This window comes from Cynocephalus volans, chromosome 3 (assembly GCF_027409185.1).
Source record: "Cynocephalus volans isolate mCynVol1 chromosome 3, mCynVol1.pri, whole genome shotgun sequence".
NCBI classification, from domain to species: domain Eukaryota; kingdom Metazoa; phylum Chordata; class Mammalia; order Dermoptera; family Cynocephalidae; genus Cynocephalus; species Cynocephalus volans.
The window spans coordinates 171,533,713-171,559,414 of record NC_084462.1 but is presented as its reverse complement, the minus strand read 5'-3'; the positions used below and the strand labels follow the sequence as shown (position 1 = coordinate 171,559,414).

At 41.4% G+C, this 25,702-nt stretch overlaps 2 protein-coding genes across 2 annotated transcripts in view; one reads left to right on the top strand and one right to left on the bottom strand.

Annotated features, from left to right (window-relative positions):
• LOC134372796 (potassium voltage-gated channel subfamily KQT member 3-like) overlaps positions 1–21,330 on the bottom strand; it is a 131,260-nt gene extending 109,930 nt beyond the window's left edge. The window contains exon 1 of the mRNA XM_063090158.1: positions 21,278–21,330. Coding sequence (XP_062946228.1) covers positions 21,278–21,330 — 53 coding nt within the window. The remainder of the gene's footprint in view (positions 1–21,277) is intronic.
• Positions 21,317–25,702, top strand: part of TRIP11 (thyroid hormone receptor interactor 11) — a 61,427-nt gene continuing 57,041 nt past the window's right edge. The window contains 3 exon segments of the mRNA XM_063089768.1: positions 21,317–21,806; positions 21,808–21,889; positions 25,363–25,421. Of these exon segments, the coding sequence (XP_062945838.1) occupies positions 21,750–21,806; positions 21,808–21,889; positions 25,363–25,421 (198 nt within the window). The 5' untranslated portion in view covers positions 21,317–21,749.

The following is a 25,702-nucleotide window of genomic DNA, read 5'->3' as shown; positions in this document are numbered from 1 at the left end:
TCCAAACCACACCCATGACCACCATTTTTAATCCATTCCCTACACCATGTTCCTACAATCTAATCACCTCTTCAAGGCCCCACCTTTCAATTACCATAATAAGATTTCCCACCATCCCAACACTGTCTTAGTGGGGGGACGCTCAAACCAGGGCACAATAAAATAATTTTCAAAATACTTTTTGGGTCTTAAACAAGTAAAATTATAATCTTACCATCTAAGTTGGAACTTTAATTTAGCAGAAAGATAAGTGTAGTCTATAAGTAAACTTTTTATTTTTATTGTGAATTGCAGTTATTTATCTAACAGAATGAAGAAAGGCCAATTTTATTTTATTCTAGTGCATACAACTATCCTTGTTACTTCAGCAAGGAGAAGATAAACAAGATTGCATTTTGAATTATTTAAATTTGAATTTATCAGGTTATAATGATAACCTTATTAGGTCTGGATAATAATATACTGAAGCCAGCTCTAATAGCTAATATTCCTTATTTCTAATAGGTGCTCAATAAATAGTCATATCAAATTGATGAAAAATAAAACTGGCATTTGAAAATGATGAAAATATTATAATGAATTGCCTTTAACCTGTGTATATATAGATTTATACATATATACACACACAGATATTTATATAGGAAAGATATAGATCATAGTATACTAAACTTCCATATGTGTCACTTTTCTAGTTGATATTTTAATTTTATTTTACTAAATACATATGCATCCATTTTTAAAACTTTTTATTACAGAAAATTTGAAATGTGTGCAAAAAATAGAAAGAATGATATAGTTTACCCTCTTTCAGCTTCAACAATTTTCAACACTTGGACATTCTTTTTTCATTTATATGTAAACTCTTCTCTCCATTTGACTATGAAGAAAATCCTAGATAGAATATCATTGAATTCTTAAATATTTGAGTATAAAACTGTAAAAAACTAAACCTTTAAAAATATAAAAATATTATTATGCCTAAAATAATTAAGAATATTTCTTTATTTTCATCAACTATTTAGTGTTCAGATTTTTCTGATTGTCTTCCTTAAACAATCTAAAGCTTTTCCTAATCAGAATCAAAGATATCTCTTTAATATCTTTTCATCTAAATCTACATCTTAAATCAATCTCTTGTCTTTATCTTTCTTTGTCTGTGTTTCTGTCTGTCTCTCTCTTCTTTCCTTACTGTTTATTTGTTGGGGAAGCCTACTCATTTGCCTTTAGCATTTCCCAAGGTCTGGAGTTTGCTAATTTCAAAATGTTCCTCTCTTCTTTTTATTTCCTGTAAATTGTTGAGATTCTGGTTTGATTTTTTGGCAAGACTCTATCATAGGTCATTATATATGCTTGCATCCAAAGCCACTGCCTACATCTATTATTAAACGTTGGCAAAACAGTGATATTCTAATTCACATACTCCTTCTTCACTTATTCACTGAATACCTAACATTGAGTCAAATATTTTGTTAACCTACAATAAGGTTTACATAAGAAAAGAGAGATAAATGTTTGATTCTTTTTATTAATTTACTTTGTTCATTTTTAATTATTGTCCTGTATTCCATCACATGTATGTACCATTTGCATTGTTTCCAATTTTCTTACAGATATAAACAGTACTGCAGTATTAATGCTTATACATAGTTTGACAATCTCTACTTTAATCTTACTAAATTTTTCTCACATGCAGGACATAATTTCTCTTGGGCCAACATTCTATTGTATTTATTATTTATTAAAATTTTATTATTATTTTTAATCTCATAAATGTGGGATGATTTATCATTACTATGATTAACATCTTTTCAGTGATTACTGTTTGTCAGGCCTTCTTTTGGATATTTTTCTGGCACAATATTATTTAATTTACACAACAACTTTATTAAGTAAATACTGTTTTTATTCTGAGTTCACACTGGGAAAATAAAGATACAGAAATATTAAATAACTTGTACATAGTTAGGGAATGGTACCCTCAAGATTTTAGTCAAGCTCTCTTAATAATGGTCAATCCCAATTGTTTTAATTTACATTTCTTGATTACTAGTGACTCTGAACCTCTTTTTATGTATTTATTGGCAATTCTGGTTTCTTCTTTAGTATTCTGCCTGTTCATGACCTCTATCCTTTTTTTTCTTCTTAGATTGTCTTCTTCATTTACATGCTAACTTCATTCCAAATCAATTTCAGTCCATCTACTGACCAAAGTCATAATTTTGTCATTTTTAAGGATAAATAAAAGTACAAATATAGTAATATACTTTCTATACATTTGGATTTTCATGTGTGAGGCTATATGCTTCTGAATCTTGAAGATCTTGTTCAAATAATACCCTGACTGTGACTGGTCAATAGTAAAGTATATCGCATCTTTTGTACCATAGTCCTACAATTGACATAATCATTAATATAATACAGACAATATATCATACTAAGCTCCTAATGTGTTCAAGCTAAACCACGTGCTCCTGACTGTGTCAAACAATATGAGAAAGAGAAGAGGTTAATAAAATATTATTTCTGTCCTGAAGTTGACGCGCTGGTTGAGGCAGCAGTTTCAACACTATTGACATTGTTAGGGAATGATGTAAAGGAGAGAAATAAACAAGGTTTAGAAATATGGGGCGTACCATAACTCCACACTGAAAAAAAAAAAAAGTGAAATTTGACTTTTAAGAGTTTTCAGATATTTTACTATATTCTTCTTAGGAGAATAAACATAAAAGGAATACAGCATTAAATTAGCTATTAGCTATTTAAAATAAAGCTAATTTAAAATTATATTTTGAACATTCCCTCTACCCTGAACCCTGAAGATACAATGATAAATAAGGTGTGATTTTTCTTTCAAGGAATGTGCTATCTAGTAAAACAAAGTAAAATAATATGAATTGATTTTAACAAGCCATGCGTAATTTCATTCATGCTAATTATCCTTGTAGTATAATACATTGTAAGGTTATATATTAGAATGTTAACAGTGAATAGATTTTGGACGATAGAAATATATGTGTGGTTTGATTTTTTTTTTTACTTCTTTGTTCATATTTATATTTGCAAAATGCTTTTTATGATCCTGCATTTCTGTAAAAATATTTGAAAGACTCCCGCAGTGGGCAGTCAGTCAGTTCAGGGAGACCCTCCCAAGGAACAGCGAGACCACGGCTTCGGATGCAAAAACAAGAGGTTTATTGAACACACAGGTACCCGGGCGACTCAGTCTTTCGAAAGACTGGCGCGCCGAGTAGAGCTCCTGGGTCCTTTTTATAGCAAAAAGCGCGGGTACAGAAGCGAGAAGCAAGGTAATTGGTTAGTTTAAATCAAGCCAGGGGTGAACTTCGGTCAAGTGGGAGTCCTTGAAACAGCTGAGGGGCACTCTTGAAACTTTAACTGACTTGTCTATTTCTGGGAACTATCCGCCCTTTGCCTCGGGCCGGGGCCCAGGTGCATAACCACAGATATCCTGTTTGACTCTGTTCCCCTTGTTTCTTAACTTGACTTTTTGGCTGTATTTTCCCTATACCCTTGTAAAAAGCACTTCCTTCATTCCCCCATTTCTCTTGTGGATCGCTCTAATCTTAGAGCGGAATTAAAAGTTATCTTCGCCATTTAAGGTTTGGTATTTTTGCCTAAGGACCAGAATCTTAACTGCACTTACCCTATCATTGATGAATTGGACTAGTCTATTGATGACGTAGGGCCCAAGGGTGAACAACAGAAGGAGGAGTAATAGGGGCCCGGCGATGGTTGACAGTAGGGTGGTCAACCAAGGGGAGTTATTTGATCTGGTTATAAGCATTTTCATAGTTTGAGTCAGGAGGCCTGACTCTTTTAGAGGCCGGTGCATCAATTTCTGGAATATCCCAAGCCTCGAGACCCGCCGCCAGGGCACATATATCAGGGGTAAGGGAGGGCCACCAAGTCCAAAGGGGGTGGACTTCTGTCTTGAACCAGACAACCTTTCCAGTTTGGGACAGTACCTGCCAGGTGAGGGTGTTGGGCTGGTTAGGGTTATTACTTGGTAGGCTTGCTCCGCCGCCGCCGAATGCGCAACTTAAGAGGATTATCAGTCCTCTCCAGCTCCCAGGATTCATCTGGTACGGAGGGTGGCGCAGGCTTGAGGTGAGAAGCATGTACCCAGGCTGCAATGCCATCAACTTTTACTGCGGTCGGGGTGGTCAGCAATACCAGATACGGGCCTTTCCACCGAGGCTCAAGGTTGCTGGGTCGATGGCGTCTGACCAGCACTTGGTCTCCGACCTGGAACGGATGAGGGATGGCCACGGCACCTGGCTCGTATACCTCCTTGATCTGGTCCCAGATCTGGGTTTTTACAACTTCTAAAGCCTTTAAGTGAGTAAATAAGACAGGAAGAAAGTTATCATCGGGACCCAGTGTTCCTCCCAACTCAAGTATGGGGGGGGGTCCCCCGTGGAGGATTTCATAAGGGGTCAGACCAAGCTGGCCAGGGGTATTCCTGGCTCTGAACAGCGCTAAGGGAAGGAGGGCCACCCAGTCTTTTCCACCGGTCTCTAAGGCCAATTTAGTTAAGGTCTCTTTGATGGTTCTATTCATTCTCTCTACTTGACCTGAGCTCTGGGGCCTATACGCACAATGTAATTTCCAATTTATTCCCAGTTGTGTGGCCAGTCCCTGGCTTACCTGAGCAACAAAGGCTGGGCCATTATCTGACCCGATCACCTTAGGGATCCCGAAACGGGGCAGGATTTCTTCTAGTATCTTTTTACATACAGTCAGGGCCGTTTCAGTTTTGGTAGGGAAAGCTTCTACCCATCCAGAGAAAGTATCTACAAATACTAGCAGATACCTGTTCCCATACCGGCCAGGCTTTACCTCTGTAAAGTCTACTTCCCAGTATACGCCGGGTCGATCTCCCCGTTGTCTTTTTCCGGTCTCTCGGTAGGTGGTAGTCGCATTAGTCATGGCACAAGCCGGACACCGATTGGCGACTTCTTGAACGGTGGACCGGAGATTCGGGATGGAGAGGCTGGTGCGGCTCGTTAGTTGAAGGAGCTTTTCTGGTCCTAAGTGTGTTAGCTGATGTAACCGCTAAATGAATTCTTTTCCCTGGTCAGGAGTGAGCTCTCTTGGCTTGGTCCTAGCTTGAGCAGGCTCGATTGGCTCTTGAAGCTTTATAGTTTCTGCTAGCACCCTGACCGACAGGGCGGCTTGTTTTGCAGCCTCGTCGGCCCTCCGGTTCCCGGCCGCCACAGGGTTATTTCCTCTCTGGTGGCCCGGGCAGTGGATAATGGCGACCTGCTTAGGGAGGTGAATGGCCTCTAGCAGAGCCAGAATTTCTTCTTTGTTTTTAATGTCTTTTCCAGCCGAAGTGAGCAGTCCCCTCTGTTTATATATTGCCCCATGAATGTGAGCAGTGGCAAAAGCATACCTGCTGTCCGTGTAGATGTTGATGTTTTTTCCTTCGGCTAGGCGTAATGCCTGCGTCAAGGCGATTAGCTCGGCCTTCTGGGCTGATGTCCCTTCTGGCAGGCTGCTTGCCCATACCGTCCGTTTGCCATCTACGATGGCGGCCCCTGCTCTCCGCTTACCTTCCACAATGAAGCTGCTACCGTCTGTATACCAGGCAGGCACTCCGGGCAATGGCTGGTCCTTCAGGTCCCGTCGAGTCCCAGCTTCTTCAGCAAGGATTTCTGAGCATTGGTGTACTGGGGTGGATTCTGACTCGACTGGTAGTAGGGTAGCTGGGTTCAGGACAGCAGGGGGCGCGAAAGATATCCTTTCGTTTAGCAGCAAACTCTGGTAATGAGTCATTCTGGCATTGGTCATCCACCGATTGGGGGGCTGCCGCACAATACTTTCGAGGCTGTGGGAAGCAATCACAGTCACATTTTGCCCCAAGGTTAACTTATCAGCGTCTTTGAGGAGGAGTGCCACTGCAGCAACCGCTTTTAGGCAGGTTGGCCACCCACTGGCCACTGGATCCAGTTTTTTTGATAGATAAGCTACTGGCCGTCGCCATGGTCCTAGGGTCTGAGTAAGCACTCCTCGGGCTACACCGGCTCTTTCATCTACGTATAGAGTAAATGGTTTGGTGAGGTCTGGGAGAGCCAAGGCGGGGGCAGACAGCAAGGCTTTTTTTATGTGGTCAAAAGCCTTTTGATGCTCCTCAGTCCAGGTAAAAGGAATGTTTTCCCTTGTCAGGGGGTACAAGGGTGCAGCCAGGGAAGCAAACCCAGGAATCCAGAGCCTGCAGAATCCGGCAGTACCCAGAAATTCGCGGACCTGCCTGGGGGTTGTGGGAGTAGGGATCTTCATAACTGTAGCTTTCCGGGCCGGGGTCAGCCATCTTTTTCCCTCCTTGAGCAGGTACCCCAAATAGGTGACCTCTTTCTGGCATAACTGGGCCTTTTTAGCTGATACCCGGTACCCCAACTTACTCAGTTCCTGCAAGAGCTTTTGTGTCCCTCTTTTGCAGCCTTCATATGTGGGAGCTGCCACTAGGAGGTCGTCCACATATTGGAGTAATATGACCTGGGGGTTGAGAGCCCTAAAAGGAGTTAAATCCCGGTGGAGGGCCTCGTCGAAGAGAGTGGGTGAGTTCTTGAACCCCTGTGGCAGCCGTGTCCAGGTCAGCTGACCAGCGTTACCTTTTTCTGGGTCTCTCCACTCGAACGCGAACAGTGGCTGGCTGTTGGGGTGTAGTTTGAGGCAAAAAAAGGCATCCTTGAGATCCAAGACTGAGTACCAAGTGTGACTAGGCGGAAGGGAACTCAGGAGGCTGTATGGGTTTGGGACTGAGGGATGAATGTCTTGCACCCTTTTGTTAATTTCTCTCAAGTCTTGGACTGGCCGATAGTCATTGGTCCCTGGCTTTTTTACTGGTAGCAGAGGGGTGTTCCAGGGCGACTGGCAGGGCACTAAGACCCCTAGGTCTAAGAACCTTTGGATGTGGGGTCTGATGCCTTCCCGGGCTTCTTTAGTCATTGGATACTGTCGGACGGCCACCGGTGAGGCACCCGATTTCAGCTCTACTACTACTGGTGGGACGTTATTGGCCAGTCCCATACCTGTCTTTTCTGCCCATACGGTGGGAAAAAGTTGGAGCCAGGATGGGTCGATGGAGGGAGAGGCCGGCTTTTCATACAGCCGGTATTCTTCTTCTAGGTTTAGGACCAAGCACATGGTAGAGTGATCTCCCCATGTTACTTGTGGGCCCTCTGTAGAAAACTGGATTTGGGCCTTTAGTTTGGTCAGGATGTCCCGGCCCAACAGAGGAGCAGGGCACTCAGGTATGACCAAAAAGGAATGGGTCACTTGCTTATGTCCGACCCTTAAAAGTCTCTGTGTGGTCCAGGGGTAGACTTTGCTGCCGGTCGCTCCTACTACGACTGTCCGCCTGGACCCTACCTTCCCCATGGGTTGGGTCAGTACCGAATGTTCAGCCCCGGTATCGACCAGAAACTCGATGGGGGTCCCCTCCACTGTCAATGTTACCCTAGGTTCGGGGAGGGGGTCCGAACCTTGACTCCCCTAGTCGTCTAGGGATAGAACCCTAGCTTTTTTGTCGTTTTTCTTTTTTCGGGGGCATTCCCTTGCCCAGTGGCCTTTCTCTTTGCAGTAGGCGCACTGGTCCCTGTCGAGAGGAGGCCTTTTGTCCCTAGGTGTCGGTCTTGCCCGGTTGCTCAGGGTCCCTTTCTGCTTATCTGTAAACCCTTTATCACTTACTACTGTGGCCAAAATCCTAGTTAAATTTTTTTCTTGGCGTTTATCACGCCGTCTCTCTCTCTCTTCTGTCTCTTTTTTTTCTCTTTCCTGTCTTTCTTCTTCTGTTTCTCTCTTGTGGTACACCTTTTCTGCCTCCTTTACTAAGTCTTGTAAGGAAAAGTCTTGGAGCCCCTCTAGTCTTTGTAACTTTTTCTTGATATCTGGGGCTGACTGGCCGATAAAGGCCATGGCAACTGCCGCCTGCTGTCCCTCAGAAGAGGGGTCAAACGGAGTGTATCTCCTATATGCCTCCATCAGGCGTTCCAAGAAAACCGAGGGGGGTTCTACCGGTCCCTGCAAGACCTCTCTTACCTTAGCCAAATTGGTGGGGCGCCGGGCTGCCCCTTTGAGACCTGCCACTAGAGTCCGGCGGTAGACCAGAAGACGCTCCCTACCTTCGGCCGTGTTGTAATCCCATTGAGGTCGATTGAGGGGGAAGGCCTCATTAATGAGGTTCTCGAGTTGTGTAGGGGCCCCGTTGTCCCCGAGAACGTTCTTGCGGGCCTCCAGAAGAATCCTTTCTCGCTCTTCAGTGGTGAAGAGGATCTGGAGTAGCTGTTGGCAATCGTCCCAAGTGGGCTGGTGAGAGAACATAAGGGACTCAAGAAGTCCCGTGAGTCCTGCTGGTTTTTCAGAAAAAGACGGGTGGTTAGACTTCCAATTGTAAAGATCTGCTGAGGAAAAAGGCCAATACTGTAGAGGGACCAAGCCATTAGGCTCAGCTGGGGGCCCTATGGCTCGGAGGGGCAAAGCTACGGTGGAGTCAGGACCGGAGCCGTCTCTCGGACTGCGAGGTTGGCGGCTCCTAGTCCCCGCAGCCGGTCCCTCAGGGCTAGGATCACCGGGCGCTCGGCCTGGTGCCGATCTGTTTCCCTGAGGGGCCAGAGGGGGCAGCGGAGCCGCCGGGTAAGGTGGGGTTTCAGAGAGAGAAAATAGGTCATCTGGTGTCGGGAGGACGGGGGGTTGGGGAGGGGCGGAAGGCTTCCTTGTAGGTGGCCTTTGAGTATTTTCTGATCCCGAAACAACAGCGACTTTGCTGGAGGGTGGCACCCAGGGAGGGGGATTCTGGGCGAGGTCTTGCCATACCACGACACAGGCAACCTGGTCCGGGTGTCCTCCGGTCTCCTGAAAAACAATCTTTTTAACTGCAAAAATGACAGTAAGATCAAAGGTTCCCTCTGGCGGCCAACCTACGCCGAATGTGGGCCACTCAGACGAACAGAAAGTCTGCCATTTTCCTTTTTTGATCTCCATGGACAGATTGTGAGCCCTGGCTTTGACATCTTTCCAATGATCTAGAGTAAGGGAGAGGGGCGTAAGGGCACTTTGCCCCATCTCGAAAATTTCCAATAGGGGAACGACGACGCAAAGACCTATCACAACTAAGACAAAAAGAAACCAGAAACGGCGACGAGACCGAGTGCCGTAGAAATAGAAGAAAGAGTCCGATGGCAGAGCGCGCCTCCCGAGACGCGGTGAGACCAAAACACAATAATCCTCTGCCAAGGGGTCCACCAGGCGTCCCTGGTCCTCCCCTGATCCTGGGACGTCTCCCAGGATTGCCGGGTGGCGAGCCCCCGAACACGTCTGTTCGCTACCCGCACTTCGCTCCCAGAGCGACTAACCCGGAACAAACTGAAACCAAAATGCGCGCGCTCAGAAAAGACAGTCGAAATCACTGAGTCAGACACAGAGACGAGACACAGAAACGAGACACAGAACGACTGCTGGCCAGCTTACCTCCCGTTGGTGGGTCGGTGGTCCCTGGGTAGGGGTCTCCGATCCCGGACGAGCCCCCAAATGAAAGACTCCCGCAGTGGGCAGTCAGTCAGTTCAGGGAGACCCTCCCAAGGAACAGCGAGACCACGGCTTCGGATGCAAAAACAAGAGGTTTATTGAACACACAGGTACCCGGGCGACTCAGTCTTTCGAAAGACTGGCGCGCCGAGTAGAGCTCCTGGGTCCTTTTTATAGCAAAAAGCGCGGGTACAGAAGCGAGAAGCAAGGTAATTGGTTAGTTTAAATCAAGCCAGGGGTGAACTTCGGTCAAGTGGGAGTCCTTGAAACAGCTGAGGGGCACTCTTGAAACTTTAACTGACTTGTCTATTTCTGGGAACTATCCGCCCTTTGCCTCGGGCCGGGGCCCAGGTGCATAACCACAGATATCCTGTTTGACTCTGTTCCCCTTGTTTCTTAACTTGACTTTTTGGCTGTATTTTCCCTATACCCTTGTAAAAAGCACTTCCTTCATATTCATCTACAGAATAATGGTTAAATGAATTTTGAAACATCCATACATTAAAATGCTATTAAACTGTTAAAAATCAGTTGAAGCAATTATCTATGTGTTAATATAAAAAAACCCTCCAAGATACAATAATTGAGAAAAGCAAGGTAAAAAACAGCATGCATAAGTATTCTTGTTTGTGTTTATTTTAAAAAGTTGTGTATGTGTGTGTCTTTGCATGTGTGTGTTGTGTGTGTGTATGCATGTGTTTGCATAAAAAAACTTCAAGAAACATAAGAATCTGTGACAATAATTCTTGGAAGTGGCTTTGGAGTTAACTCTTAAAAGATATAAACTTCTGAACTGTTTACATTTTTTAACCATGTGCTATCAGCTATTTTTATTATAAAATACAAAATTATTTACTAGGCAGGAATTCAGGATGTCGTAAACATTTGTTTTATAGAAACTATCCTATTAGCCTAGAGACAAAGATGTGCTTGGAGCTAAGTACTTTAAATCTGTAAGCAATAATTACTATAAATGTCTCAGTGGGAATATACATATATTTCTTCTTGAACAGTGAAAAATAAAATATCAGGATCATGCAACACGTGTCCTTGTGAAAGATAAAATGATTTAGGAGTTCCTGCAATTTTCTATCTTCCAATTTAGTCCCTGGGTATTTTATTACTTAGCATCCGTATAATTATTAAAAATTTCAAGGCAAGTTTTGTTTGTTGGTTAGTAACATTCTTAGGAAAATAAATGCATAATTTGTTTTCTTTTAGGGTAAGAAACAGATGATAGTCTAAAGTATTTGACTAAGGATAACAATTTGAATTACTGAAAAAATAAAGCATGTTGTTAGATGGTTTTGTAATAATATAAATTCCAGAAGCCTTATAAAGACCTCTAAATGACACTGTATGTTTTAATGTTTAAGTAAAAGAAATCTTTAAATCATTTTTAAAAATTACACATAACACTCTTCCTGACATCTCAACTGTACTGAAAGTACCTCTTTATATGTCTGCTTCCTTCAAATATGTTTCAAGACATTTGTGTTTATATTATTTTTAGCAAAATGTGATTAAAAAGATATGAAGTATTGAAATAATAAGCTGTCCTTGGAAGTAAAAGTAAGGACATTAAATAATTTTTTCTACTTATGTATTAACTTTCATTATGTATCTCTACCCTTTTTATTATTTGACTCCCAAAATGAGATTTGAACTTACATATTTTTAGGCACTGTTCACACCAAATGAAAGAATCAATTAGGATGTTTGTAAATGATACAATTTGTGTCAAAAACACTATTATCAAAGTATTGTTTATATTATTACTTCTGTGTAATAAAAAATTGATAATCAGAAAAAGTTAAATATGGGTGTGTTTGCAATAACAACAAAAGAAAGCTTTGCCTTAAAGCTTCATCACAAGTATCCCTTTATATAATGAGCTTTATTACATTTACATTTTAATTTATTTATAAATACATTTGATTTAAAAGAAACTTTTAAAGTCTATATTATATAAAAGGTTTATATGTATGAATTAAATTATAATGTATTAACATTTAATTGTCCATTAAATATTGTTTCTCTCATTGGTTTATTATCAAGTATCTTTCTGTAATGGATAGGGCTTTTTTTAAATATCCACTTAGCATAAAGTTCAGAATAACTAAATATTAAGCAGGGAAATAAATAATTTTTAAAATTCACACTATTCATCTGCTCTTTCAAAAAGTCAAATTCCACATTTAATTATCATACAAATTTTATTTCAGACACCTAGAGTAACAACCTTTTGCAAATACTTGACATTTACTTTTTATTTTTTTATTTTTATTACGAATATTCATGAGATACAAAGCTAAGTGTCACCCCTCGTGCCCATGATGTGAGGGCCAGATTCATACTGGCGGCATACCCATTACTAGAAATTGCTTTTGCCCACGTCCCACACCCAATTATCCCCCAACCTCCCTCCCCCACCCACCCCGCTAGACTTTGTAGCCCTAGGAATGTTCTCTCCCTCTCTAAGATCAGCGCACTACTGTGGTAGATGAGATTGCTTTATTTATTTTTCAGATAAGTTGCTGCTGGTGTATAGAAATGCTACTGAAGCTTGTATGTTGATTTTGTATCCTACATCTTTACTGAATTCATTTATTAATTCTAACAGTTTTTTGGTGGAGTCTTTGGGGTTTTCTATGTATCAGATCATGTCATCAGCAAAAAGTCAACAGAGTGAAGAGACAACCTACACAATGGGTAAAACAATATTTGCAAACTATACATCTGACAAGGGACTAATATTCAGAATATATAATAAGCTCAAACAACTCAATAGCAGAAATAATAACAGTAATCTGCTTAAAAAATGGGCAAAAGAGCTGAATTGGCATTTTTCCAAAGACATACAAAAGGCCAACAGATATATAAAATAATTCTCAACATCACTAATCAGAGAAATGCAAATTAAAACTACAATGAGGTATCATCTCACCCCAGTTAGTTAGAAGGACTGTTATCAAAAAGGTGAGGATGTGGAGAAAAGGGAACTCTTGTTCACTGTTGGTGAGAATGTAAATTAGTACAGCCACTATGGAGGACAGTATAGCAGTTCTTCAAAAAATTAAAAATAAAACTCCCACATGATTCAGCAAATCCACTATTGGGTGTATGTCCAATAAAATGAAATCAGTATGTCGAAGAGATATCTGCATAACCATGTTTATTGCAGCACTATTCACAATAACCCAAATATGGAATCAACCTAAAATGAATGGATCAAGGAAATGTGGTATATTCACAAAATGAAATACTATTCAGCCATAAAAAATGAAATCCTGTCATTTGCAGTCACATGGATGGAACTGGAAGACATTATGTTAAGCGAAATAAGCCAGTCATAGAAAAGCAAATACAGAATGACCCCACTCATTTGTGGAATCTAAATAAGTTGATTTCATAGAAGTAAAGAGTAGAATAGTAGTTAACAAGGGCTGGGAAGGGTCGGGGTATCAGAAAGTGGGGAGAGGTTGTTCAATGGTTACAAAGGTACAGTTAGGAGAAATAAGCCCTAGTAGTTCCATTACACAGTATAGTGAACGTATTTAATAATAATAAATTGTACATTCAGAATAGCAAGAAGAGAGGACTCTGAATGTTCTCACCACAAAGAAATGATAAATATTTGAGGGGATGGATTTGCCAATTACCCTAATTTGATTAATACACTTTGTATATATGTACTGAAACATCACACTGTACTCCATAAATATTATGTATCAATTAAAAATAAATGGGAAAGAAGTTGAAGGCAGGGTAAAAAGTAGAGAATGTGTAAATAACTTGCTAGTATGTTTGAGAAGAAAAGTAGACAATACAGTGAATGGAGAGGAAAATATGTTCAACATATATATATTTTTTAATATAGAAGAGATTTAAGCACATTTAAATACTGGTAAGTAAAATCATGGAGAAAAGTCCAAGGAAGAAGGAGGAAATAATTAATGATGCAAGGTCACTGACGATATGGGAAGAAAAAGAAAGGAATAGAGGAGGTGGCAGAAAGAAAAAGACACACAAGGCTCCAAAGCAAGAAGAAAAAAGGATGAATGTAGACATGTTTATAAATGACAATATTTTGACAGTAAAATTGCGAATTAAATATGTTCTTGTGAGCAGGCTTGGTATGGTAGACCTGAACAGTTTTAACTAGCTGCCCTGAAGCATCTGATATGTGCTGTCTAGAAACATGCCAATCTCCCTAAATAGTTTTGAAACCCTAGTTGATGTTAGAACCATGAGGTAGCTTTGCAGTTGTAGCGTTCTCTCCAGAAATATGTAGAAGCTCATGTATACGAGTGAGAATGTGAACAGTCGGTTGATATTGGAAAAAGGATATTGCCATTGGAATCCAGCAGAGCAGAGTCATACTGACAACTTTGGTAAGATATTGGTCGAAATAATGGATCTTTGTGTCAGACTGGATAGGGAAGGAAGTGATGAGGGGCAGGGAAAAGAGAGTTGGGAAAATTAGAACTTTTTAAGGCTTAGCCACCTCAAACACTGAAAACAAAACAGTTCAGTGACAGTAAGACAATGAATACTAAAAGCTGGACACAAACAAAGATGTGATCATAGAAGTAAGTTTTGGTAATTAAGAGTTTGAATAAGGACAAACCAAAATGATAACAATGTCTATGTGGATATTGGTCATGTGATGAAGGGGTGACAAAGAATAACAGATATTCAGGAATTAATGGGTTTCAAAATTATATGTAAAATTTTTATACAAATTTAGCTTACTACAGGTATGTGATAAGGAGTCATTTCAAATTAGAGGCCCCATTCTGTCATCACAAAGAATATTTGGAAAAATATATAATAATCCCAAAGGTTCTCATGTAGTAAAATGTACCACATTTCTCAACTTGAAGCTCCTTCCTTCCTTCCAGAAAGAATGTGCAGTTATGGATTTCAGTTATATTAGTCCTTTAACAATAGGGTTGACAATTCAAATAATTGGGGAAGGTAAACTTTAAAATTGAAGTTTTCTGGGGGTTTGAGAAAATGCATAAGATGTACGTGGGCTTTCTGTTCCTCCTAAGATTCCAGCACAATTAAGAAATAGGAGAGAAAGTCACATCCTGGACTCTGCTACAAGAGAGACTGCTGAAAAAGTGGGAGCCAGTCTGTCAAGTGAAATCTTTGAGACATTTGGAGTTGGAGTCAAAAGGCACCATGCAGAACATAACTGAGCAGTAGGAAGGGAGCTTAAGGTCAGCATGACATGTCCATGACTCATCACCTCCCACTCCCTGCACATACACATTCTCATTTATCCTCATTTAAAACTATTATCTTTTCACTAAAGAAATTAAGCCAATATTTGGGGAATGGTAGAGTTTCACTAAATACTAGGAGTCAAGTCTCTAAGTATCTGTGTTCTCAAACATATACCTACTCCCTTAACCAATCCCCCTATCCTCCAGTAAAACTGTAAACTGACACTCAATGAGGCTACTGCAAGATATGTTAAAGGAAATGATTATTATAGTTCTATGGCAGATTTAGAGAAAAATGAATCCTGATTAAAACGGGTTGAGAGATCTCTAGAGAAGAAAGTGTTTGTGTGAATTAGGACGTGGTTGGATATGGCATGAGCCAGTGCCTATGATCATATTCTGCACGTAGCAAATGTTTGATAGGTGGTTTTTGTGATAAGAAAAATCAAACTTATACAAATAAGGCTTATTACTTTTAAGATCCTACCTCATATATCAGTATATGCAAGGAACTTATAACAATTCTAATAATTAAGTATTTTTAATACTTCTGGTGGTCTGGCAAATAACTAGATGCACTATTACCTGAATTGGTGGAACATTTTAATACATTTTGAGCTTTGGAAAGTGTCCAGCTAGTGAGTCTGAAGTCATGCTGTTTTCCAACAGATCAAATCTTACTCAAATGTTACTCGGGTTGCTAGCAACTTGGCCAACACTTGTTTATTATTTAAGGTTTAGTTTATTTTGTGTGGGGGAGGGAAAGAGGGGTTGCACTAAGATATTTTTCTCTCTTATGTTTTATCAAAAAGAAGAATGTGTGGTTTGTTCACTAAGATTTATAGTTCTGTTGTATTGGCTTTGTACCAAAATCATGTACTTAGAGATTTCTTTTGGAAGGCATATGCCAAGACAGTGAACCAATACCACTCTTTCTCCCAGAGCATCTCTGACACAAATCCACTCAAATCAGTGAATATTCTGCACTTGACTCGCTCATCAGGACAGAATAACAAGATGGTGTGCAAATGCATGATGTAACTCTTGATGGCCACTGCATAAAAAACTACGAAGAAGCATTGTTCTCACCTTAACAGTTTTTTCAGAAGCTAGTTTTTCTTTCTTTTATCTCTCCTATAGACTTCACCTGCTAATTGATGCAATAAGCTGGTTTGCACATGGCCTTTCTAGACTGAAAATGATGAGAGGAGCCTGGGGATGTTGAGAAACCATTTTGAAATTTATCCAAATATAATAACTTCTACCACGTTTTACTCTACCACATATTTATATTAACATTACTTCTATTACTACCTTTTTATTTATTTGTTTTACCAACAAGGGTTTAGGGGAAATTGCTTATATAAAGGAGTTTTTTATTTCTGGTTTATCTTCCAAACGGGGCTGGGTGGGTGTGTGTGTGGTGTTGGACGCCTTGTGTTCTACTATTAAAAATCATACTTTTGGGGTTTTTTTTATTTTTAAAGTAAAGGGTGTTATGGAGTTTCATACATGAAATGTAATTCAGAGGTCATTTGCTTCATCTCATTTATATTAGTGGAAAAGCTAAGATAAAGTTTAGATAATTCATTACTACAGAGTCGGGACTGGAACTCTCATCTCCTGGTTTCAAGTTATGTGTTTCCCCGATGGACAATTTTTTCAAGGATTTACATTTGAGAAACTTTTATTTAGTGATTAAGTGTCTTTTTCTTTCATGGTAACTTTGTTATTTCTAAGATTAACAGAATAATTGTTTGAAATTTGAAACTATATATATTGCTTATCTTGCAATTTAATGTTTCATGCAAATATATATGACAAAATTTTAAAGATTTTTATCACACTACAACCTCTACAATTTGCAACATTTTAAGTCAAAACAATTGGTTGGCATGCCAAAAATTTATTTATTATTTATCATTTATCTGTGAATTTAACAATCTTTATGAATGCAAGACCAAAAGCATTACAGTAGATTCTTGCTCATGGGATTTATAGAAATTGTAAAACATAATATTATTTTGGGGTATACTAAAAAATAAATTATCAAGGATACACCAAAATATGTTATGCATTTTCAGGGACAGTTTAAGAGAATTTGATTAACTGGTCACTGTACAAAAATTCTTACTGAAAGATATCAGAATGAAAAGAAAAAGAAACGACATAATTTTTCTTGGTAGTTTCAAATCAATTCAATAGCTATTTATTGACTATCTAATATCTACAAGATACTGTCTGTAGTAAAACAATATACAGAGGACATAAAATGAGTGTAAACATATCCCACATTGTTTGCTTTGACAGTTCAGTCTCCTGTCTGTTTTAAGAGTATACATTATTTAGATTAATAAATACTCCAAGACGTTGTCTGGGGAAAAAAAATTATAAAGACTTCTAAAGCACAGGCAACAAAAGCAATAATAGAGGAATGGGATTATTGCAAACTAAAAAGCTTCAGCATAGCAAAAGAAACAATCAACAGGGTGAATAGGCAACCAGCAGAATGGGAGAAAATATTTTTAAACTATTCTTCTGACAAGGGATTAATATCCAGAATATAAAGGAACTTAAACAACTCAACAGCAAAAATAACAAATATTCTGATTTAAGAATGGGCCAATGACCTGACTAGATATTTCTTAAAAGAAGTTGTACAAATAGCCAACAGATACGTGAAAAATGCTCAACATTGCTAAGTGTCAGGAAAATGTAAATCAAAACCACAATAAGATATCATCTCACCCTGGTCAGAATGGCTATTATCTAAAAGACAAAAAAAAAAAAAAAGAAAAAGAAAAAGAAAAAGAAAATGCTAGCAAGGATGCAGGAAAGAGGAACTTTTGGTGGGAATGTAAATTAACAAATATAGCCATTATAGGAAACTGTATAGAGGTTGCTCAAAAAACTAAAGATAGAACTACCATATGATCCAGAAATCTCACTGCTGAGAATTTATTCAGAGGAAAGGAAATAACCATACCAAAGAGATATCTGCACCCCCATGTTTATTGCAGCACTGTTCACAATCACCAAGATATGGAATCAACCTATCTGTTGATAGATGAATGGATGAAGGAAATGTGATATATCTACACAATGGAATCCTACTCAGCCATGAAATCCCATTTGTGGCAATATGGATGAACCTGGAAGATATTAAGTTAAGTGAAATAAGTCAGGCACAGAAAGATAAATACTGCATTTTCTTACTCATATATGGGAACTAATAATAATAATAATAATAATAATTAATAATAAAGTTGAACCTTTAGAAAAAGAGAATAGAACTGTGGTTACTAGAAGCTGTGAAGGAGAGGGAGAAGTGGGGAGAGGGAGAAGTTGGTAGTGAAGGTAGCTAGTACAGCTAGGTAGGAAAAATAAGTTCCAGTGGTATATGGTAGTGCTAGGCAACTTTACTTAACAATAATTATGATATCACTGTATTGGGAGCCCAGAAGGAAAGTGGACGCATGGGGAAATACAGAGTTGTGGAATTTGAAATAGGAAGATGAGAAGACATTTATTTTTACATTTCTAAAGAAAGGCCTTGGGCCGGCCCCATGGCTCACTTGGGAGAGTGCGGCGCTGGGAGCGCCGAGGCCACGGGTTCGGATCCTATATAGGGATGGCCGGTGCACTCACAGGCTGAGCGTGGTGCAGACGACACAGTGCCGAGGGCTGCGACCCCTTACTGGTCAGGAAAAAAAAAAAAGGAAGGCCTCAACAAAAAAAACAGTAGACAGATATGAAAACATAAAAAAAAAATGGGGGAAGGAAATTGAAAACTGGCATCAAGTACCGCCTCGGCTAAGGATAGTGCATCCATATCGTGTATATTTTGAGCTATTATTTTATTATCCACAAGAAACTACTTGATATCTGACTTTTCCATTTAAAAAAACAAACAAACCTCTAACTCCACTAACCCCCCCCCCATGTACACAGTATACCTATGACCCAAGGAATCATTTTACATTATTATAATTTAATGGCTAGGAAGAAAGACGGATTTTAAAAATATATGGTCAATCAGAAAAGCTGGCCCCCAATATTATCATGGAGCAGATGCTTCTTCTGTCACTTTGAAATGGGCTTTGTGGAGAGAGACATCCTCTTCTTTTCTTTGTCTCTGCAGGTGACTCTCCTTGTGTGAATGTACTCCAGTGGCTGGCGGACCATCTGCGTGGTGGTTGTGGCATCTAGCTGCTTTCGCAGCAGCCGTGGTTATTGTGGTGGCTGTGGTGAGCCACCCACATAGAGGTGATGTTTTGGCATGCTATTTGGTGCTGGCAGTGTGCTTGGTTTTGGGGTGTGTCTGGTCCCCTTCTCCATGCGTCTGGTCCCCAGGGTGGGCCCTGAGGTGCTGGCATGGTGGGCCTGGTTGTGGGAGGCAGGTCTGGTCCCCTTCTCCATGCCTGAGGTGTTGGCATGGCATGCCTGGTTGTGGGAGAGTGGTCCGGTCCTGTTCTCCATGCCGCGGGTCCCAGGGCGGGCCCCAAGGTGCTGGCGTGGTGTGCCTGGTTGTGGGAGGAGGGTCTGGTCCCCAGCTCAGTGCCTCAGGTCACTGGGTGAGACCCAAGGTGTGGGCTCTGTGTGTCTGGTTGTGGGAGAGTGCTCCGGTCCTATTTTCCATGCCCCAGGTCCCAGGGTGGGCCCCGAGGTGCTGGTGTGGCATGCCTGGTTGTGGAGGAGGGTCCGGTCCCAGTTCCATGCCTTGGGTCACTGGGCGAGATGCCAGGCACTGGCTCGGTGTGCCTGGTTGTGGGAGGGGGGTCTGGTCCCCTTCTCCATACCTCGGGTCCCTGGGCAGGCCCCAAGGTACTGGCACAGTGTGCCTGGTTGTGGGAGGGGGATCCGGTCCCCTTCTCTATACCTCGGGTCCCTGGGCGGGCCCCAAGGTGCTGGCGTGGTGTGCCTGGTTGTGGGAGGAAGGTCTGGTCCCCTTCTCCATACCTCGGGTCCCTGGGTGGGCACCGAGGTGTTTGCCTGGAAGTAGGAGTGGGGTCTGGTCCCCAGATCCAAGCCTCCAGTTCCCAGGCAGGCCCCAAGGTGCTTGTGGTGTGCCTGGACTGGAACTAATTTTTTGTCCTTTGCTTACTTCTAACCTGGGGGACCGTCCTGTGAGAACCAATACTTGAGCTGTGTGGTTGAGTTAAATTGCTGCTTTGCTGCTGTTTCCTTAGGGAAGGCTTTTTGTGCAGCTCAGGGTTTAATGGTTGATCTTATAGGTACTTCCAACTCTCCAGAGACCCAGTGGATCTGTGGATCTGTGTTCTGTAGAATCTCTGATCTGGACCTGGGTTTTTTCATCAAACTGCACCCTGTGCAATCCTGCATTCCTGACCGTTCTCCTCTGAGTAGTCCTGTGCCAATTGGGAGGCAGGTCGGCTGTCCTTGCTGTTTCCCAGTGTTCTCCCAGTGGGCCCATCTCTCCCACCACCATGCTCCAAACACTTCCCATGGGATGGGCCCTGTGCTGGTCCCTTGCGATGACTCACCAGCCTCTGAATGGCTCCCTTTTTTCAGTTGTTCTGGCTTCTCACTCCTGTGTAGGTCCATGGGAAACCTATCAGTGGTCTTGCTGTCCTGGAGGCCACCAAGGCCCTCTTCTCCCCTGCTGCCTCCAAGTGACTCCATCTGAAGGGCACGGCTTCAGCTTCTGCTGGCTCCTGCCCCGTGCGCTCATCAGCTCAGGCTTTAAAGCAGCCGAGGCCCAGAACTCCAAATAAGTGACTGAAGGAAGTGTTAATAGCAGACTTTGAAACCTTTGTCTGGATTTGAATCCCAGCTCTGCCAGTTAGTACTTGTATGACTGTGCAAATTACTTATTATCTCTGTGCTCCAGTTTCCTCCTCTGTAGTGTGAAGATACAACATGTCTGTCCGAGTGTTACAAATGCTTAGAATGCTACCTGCAGATAGTCAGTGCTGTGGAAGCGCTGGCCATTGCCATTACTCAGATGCTGTGTTTGCTGAACCTTGTGATAAGGGGTGAGAGAGTATTAGGAGGAGATGAAGTGCGGCTGGGTTGAGTGTGTACCCGGTTAGCCCATTTCTGAGAGCACCCTTAGGTTTTTACCTGGTTTCTGTTTGAGTTAATAGTGCCCCTGGGAATTTGAACTGCTTTTAGGTTGGTCCTGAAGACTCTGGGGTGGGGCAGAATGATTCGGTTGCAGTTCCATTCTGTGGTTTTGTAAAATATCTTGGCAGATCTGGAGATGCAGTTTGTTCATCTTCTGAGGCCAACGCAATGAAGTCTGGGCCTGAAACTGTGGGATTTCAGTGCTGTTCAACTTTGATTATAGCAAGGTGAACTTCTATTCAACTTTGGTTAAAGCTTGCTGAGAAAGAGGTGGCTGGGGATAGTCTGGGGTGAACGTAGGATGGGACAGATGCTTAATCTGAGGCGAGGCCTTTGCACACACGCGGTCCTCCGCGATCCCAGCCTCCCCTGCGCCAAGCGGATCCGGCGGCTGCGCAGGGCCCTTCTACCCCACCGACGGCGCCTTTCTCTGCTCCACAGCCGCTGTCAGAGCGAGCGTCATGGCGGCTGGCGTCCAGGTGGCAGGAATTTTCCGCGGAACTGGGGAAACTCACCAAAGCGGAGGAAGCAGTGACCCGGTCCGGACGGTGGGAAGTCGTGGGAATGAGTCGAGGCCCCGCGTGGGTGACGGTGTCACTAGAGGCGGGCTCCTGGTAGAGTTCCAGGCCAGGCCTCTGCGTTTCCAGGCAGAACCCGGCCCTTGGTGGGAACCGTCCCCCACCCACCCCCCCACCCCCGCGAAGCCAGCGTTGCCAGGGAAGCCGGCGTTGCCAGGTTAGCCGGCTTGTGCCGTGGAATTCCGACTGTTTGGATGTGGACTAGTCCCGTGAAGGCCGACGTTGGAGGACATTTGGCGGGGTTGTCCGACGGCGCTGGACGCTTTTCTCGGAGCTGACGGCGTCGTTCTCTAAACCCGCAGCGATGTCGTCCTGGCTTGGGGGCCTCGGCGCCGGCTTGGGCCAGTCTCTGGGTCGAGTGTGGGGATAGCCTGGCTTCCCTCACCGGCCAGATTTCAGATTTGACAAAAGAGATGCTGATGGAGGCCGCGGAGGAAGTGGAAGGTAAGAGCTGGAGCAGGGGAGGGAGGGCTTTCCTGGGACCCTGGGAACGTCCCTCAGCAGACGGGGACAAGTCGCAGACGAGTCCCACCCCGTCCTTTTTTATTAACACTCCTCCTTTTGACTCTTCCCGGTTGATTTTCTGGGATGAATGACCACGGGGGTCTGCGGGAGGAGTCTGGTTCTCGTCCTTTTGACTACTCTGGAAATCTCAGAGTGAAACTGCTGCGAGGTGGAGTAGAGTTTATTTTTCTTTGGTTCCTTCACACTCACCGCTTATTTTGCCCTCATTTGGGGGGCAGATCTGAATTTTGAGCATCTTCATTTTGTCACAGTTATAAGAATTGTATATGATAAGTCGTCGCTTTTTTGGTTTTCTTCTATTTTTGTAACAATAGAAATAACTGATAATTCAAACATTTGATAACTCTTGCCCTTTGTCTTGCGTATATTATTTGTTAGTGAGACATAGCTGTTTTTCCATTTAGTTATAGTTTTACTTACTGTGATGATACATTGTACAGGTCCAGCTGAAAATGTGTTTTGTGTGTGAAATTGCCTATTTCTCCCATATTTCGACAGTAGAACAGGGAAGACAGCCCATTCTTTGGGAATCCTTAGCAACCTTCACTCGTCTTTGAAGTCCTCGTCTTACTTTGCTAATGAGTAGTGACCCAGAATTACGTGGCGATCAGTGGTTAAGTTAATTACTATTTTGACTTCTTGGTATTTCTTTAAGCAAGATATTTCTTGGATCAAAAGAGTTTTTAAAATTTCAGTCTAGGTCTGCCTCCAGGGTGATAATGGGCTGGTCTTCTGGATGAGAGCAGTTCCTTTGACAGTTTTATTTCTTATAAATTAATAAATTAGAATTCTGGTTGTTGTTGTTTTTTAAATCCTGATTTAACTGAGCCTTCATATTTATTTGGTTGAAATAGAGAAAGATAGTTTGATAGAAAGGTGATGTTTATATTTAGAATTTCGGTGGGGTCTATTTAGAAGGAAGGAATACAAGGGAGCTGCCAAAATCCTTCTTACAGCTTGGGGTTCCCCTTGGGGGGGGGTGCATGACATGGGACAGGTTTGGGGATGGGAATGAAAGGGCTTCTTTCTGTGTCCCAGAAAGGATCTTGGGACCTTGAGGGCAGTCAGAAGCAGAGAAAGGCCAGATAACAATGGGAAATGACTAGTCTTTCCTTATGTCCTAGATAGGGGGACACAGTTGACTATTTTGACCCGAACCAGAAAACATGCATCCACAACCTGGATGTCTTGCAGGTTTAAGGTGGGATTAATTTTGTTCTTCACAGCAAATGTGCTCCTGTATTCTCAGTCTTAGTGATTTCGGTATCTCCTACCCAATTTTCTAAACTAGGAATATTTATGTCTTTGTCTCTTTCTTTTTCATCTCCTATGTCCAGTTGGTCACCAGATCTTGTTCATCCTATGCCAGATTGTCCTTTCCTTTATTACTCCTACTTCTTTAGTTCAGTCCCCATAATCTCTCCCAGGGAGTTTTTCTCTTTCATGTCCTGTCACCCATTTCTCCCTACTCCAGTTCATTTTTGTTGTATTCCCAGTTAATTTTCTAAAAATAAATGTGCTTAAAAATTTCTTGATCATGTTACTTGCAGGATAAATTCCAAACCTCTTAGTTTTGGGAGGCCAAGGACCTATCTTATCTATTTTCTGCCTACCTTTTCTAGTTCCCATACCAATGGCCATGCATCTGCATATTTGCATACACGTGCATGCTTGTACCCAGACTTCTACCACAAGGAACTTTGTCAGGTGTGTACACAACTCTGAACCTCTATGTGGAAAGCCCTTCCTTCTCTACTTCCTCCTTCACCTGCCTGTGCCTGGAAAACAATTTTCCTGTATGACCCTGCTCACATGTCAGGTACTTAGTGAAACCTTTCTGACTCCCACTTAGGTTGAGTCGATTGCCAGTGATGTGTTCTAACAGAACTTTGTGGATCTCTCCCTGATAGCACTTACCATATGAGTTATAATTTATCTCTTTCCTGATGTCCAGGGTGGGGACTGTATGTTTTTGGTCCTTATAGTAACAGTGGGTTGCATCTTCCTTGGTACATAGTAGGTGCTCAATAAAAATTTTGCAAGTGGGTGAATTTTCAAAGTTGCTTAATGCTTTTATTCTTTTCCCTTTGTATTACTGTAGGGATTGCCTACCACCTAATTTATTGATTTTGTAAATTATTTAAAAAGAGTCAGATCTTTTATTAATTCAGCATATGTGTATTGAGTGTTTACCCTGTGCCAGTTATGAACAAGAAAACAGTCCCAAAATAGCACTGTTGGTACAACTTGAAAATCATCCATATTTACAAATACCAGTAGGTTGCTATTCTACCAAACACTCTACTGATTTATTCAAGGTTAGGAGCTTGGACTTTTAAATCAGATAGGCATGGGTTGAAATTCCACTTCCATGCATTGCAAGTTGTGGGATCTTTGGTAAATTATTAAATACTTCTAAAAAACACAGTTTCTTTCTCATTGAGGAAATCAGAATTTTTTTGTCTGCATAATATCTCCCCTTTACTTAAAAAAGACCAGGATTTTGGGGGGGGTAGGGAGTGGGAGGCCACTTAAATAATTTAAATCCCTCTTTGAAACAATTGCTGCTTTTAAAAATTACCTTTCTAAACAGATTAGGTTATACTTTGTCTTCTTCAGGGTAGCAATTAGACAGCCAGAGTTTCAAACAAGATGTATAAACAACCAGAGAAGCAACCCTACCTGTGATTTTCAAAACAAGGGTGTGTTTGTCAGTATAATTTATTGCATGCTGCTTGTATTTTCTTTTGACTTAAACTATAGTTCAGAGAAGTTATTTTTATAATATTAAAGTGCTGTGAGTAATGAAAAAACACTAATACCTAGAAAAAAATAACTCTGTGGATGATAATTTTCTGACAGCATCATTGGTGCTATTTTGGCACTACTGGGCTCTGACTCCACTTTTAAATGCAAATGTATAAAACCAGACTGAGCTCATTATTATTTTTAGTAAGTTATATCTATGTTACTTTAAATAAGCATTCTTTTAGTGTATTTTTATTGTTTGTTTACAGGTCATTAATTATTTGATAGTATTAGAAGCAGAAGTTAGAAATAAGGCCTTCAGTCCCAGTTGAATGAGTTTCATCTAAAATGACAGGGTAAGTCAACAGAGAGAGTGTCAGTTTTCAAAACTTAATGAGCACTTCAAGGGAGTAAAGGTAGACATCCTAAGGTATAGGACATAGGCGAAATAATGACATATGATAATGAACAACATTAATGTCAATGGAAAGTTGTGATGAAAATCAAGTGGTATACATCTGAATTTGCTCTCATATCTGCCTACTATTCTGTTTAAACCCAGTGAAATATATTTTCCTTAAAATGCTTGTTTATACTTCATGTGTTTATCAGATATTCAGTATATGCTATTTCTTTTGTAACAGAATTACCTAATTCTAGGAGAACGGAAATTGAAGCCATTCATGCAGTCTTAAAATCAGAGGTAAGGATAATTAAAGACTGATTAAACTTAGATTTTTCTTTCCTTTTTTTCTTTTTTCTTTTTCTTTTTCTTTTTTTTGTGGTTGGCCAGTAAGGGGATCCAAACCCTTGACCTTGGTGTTATCAACACCTTGCTCTAACCAACTGAGCTAACCGGCCAGCCCAGATTTTTCTTTTTGGAAGCTGTGAGAGTTATTCAAACTTTATTTCAGTCCACTCATTTTAAAAGCACTCCCTTCCACTTTTTATCTCTTCTTCTTTATCTCTGTTTTATTTCAGCCG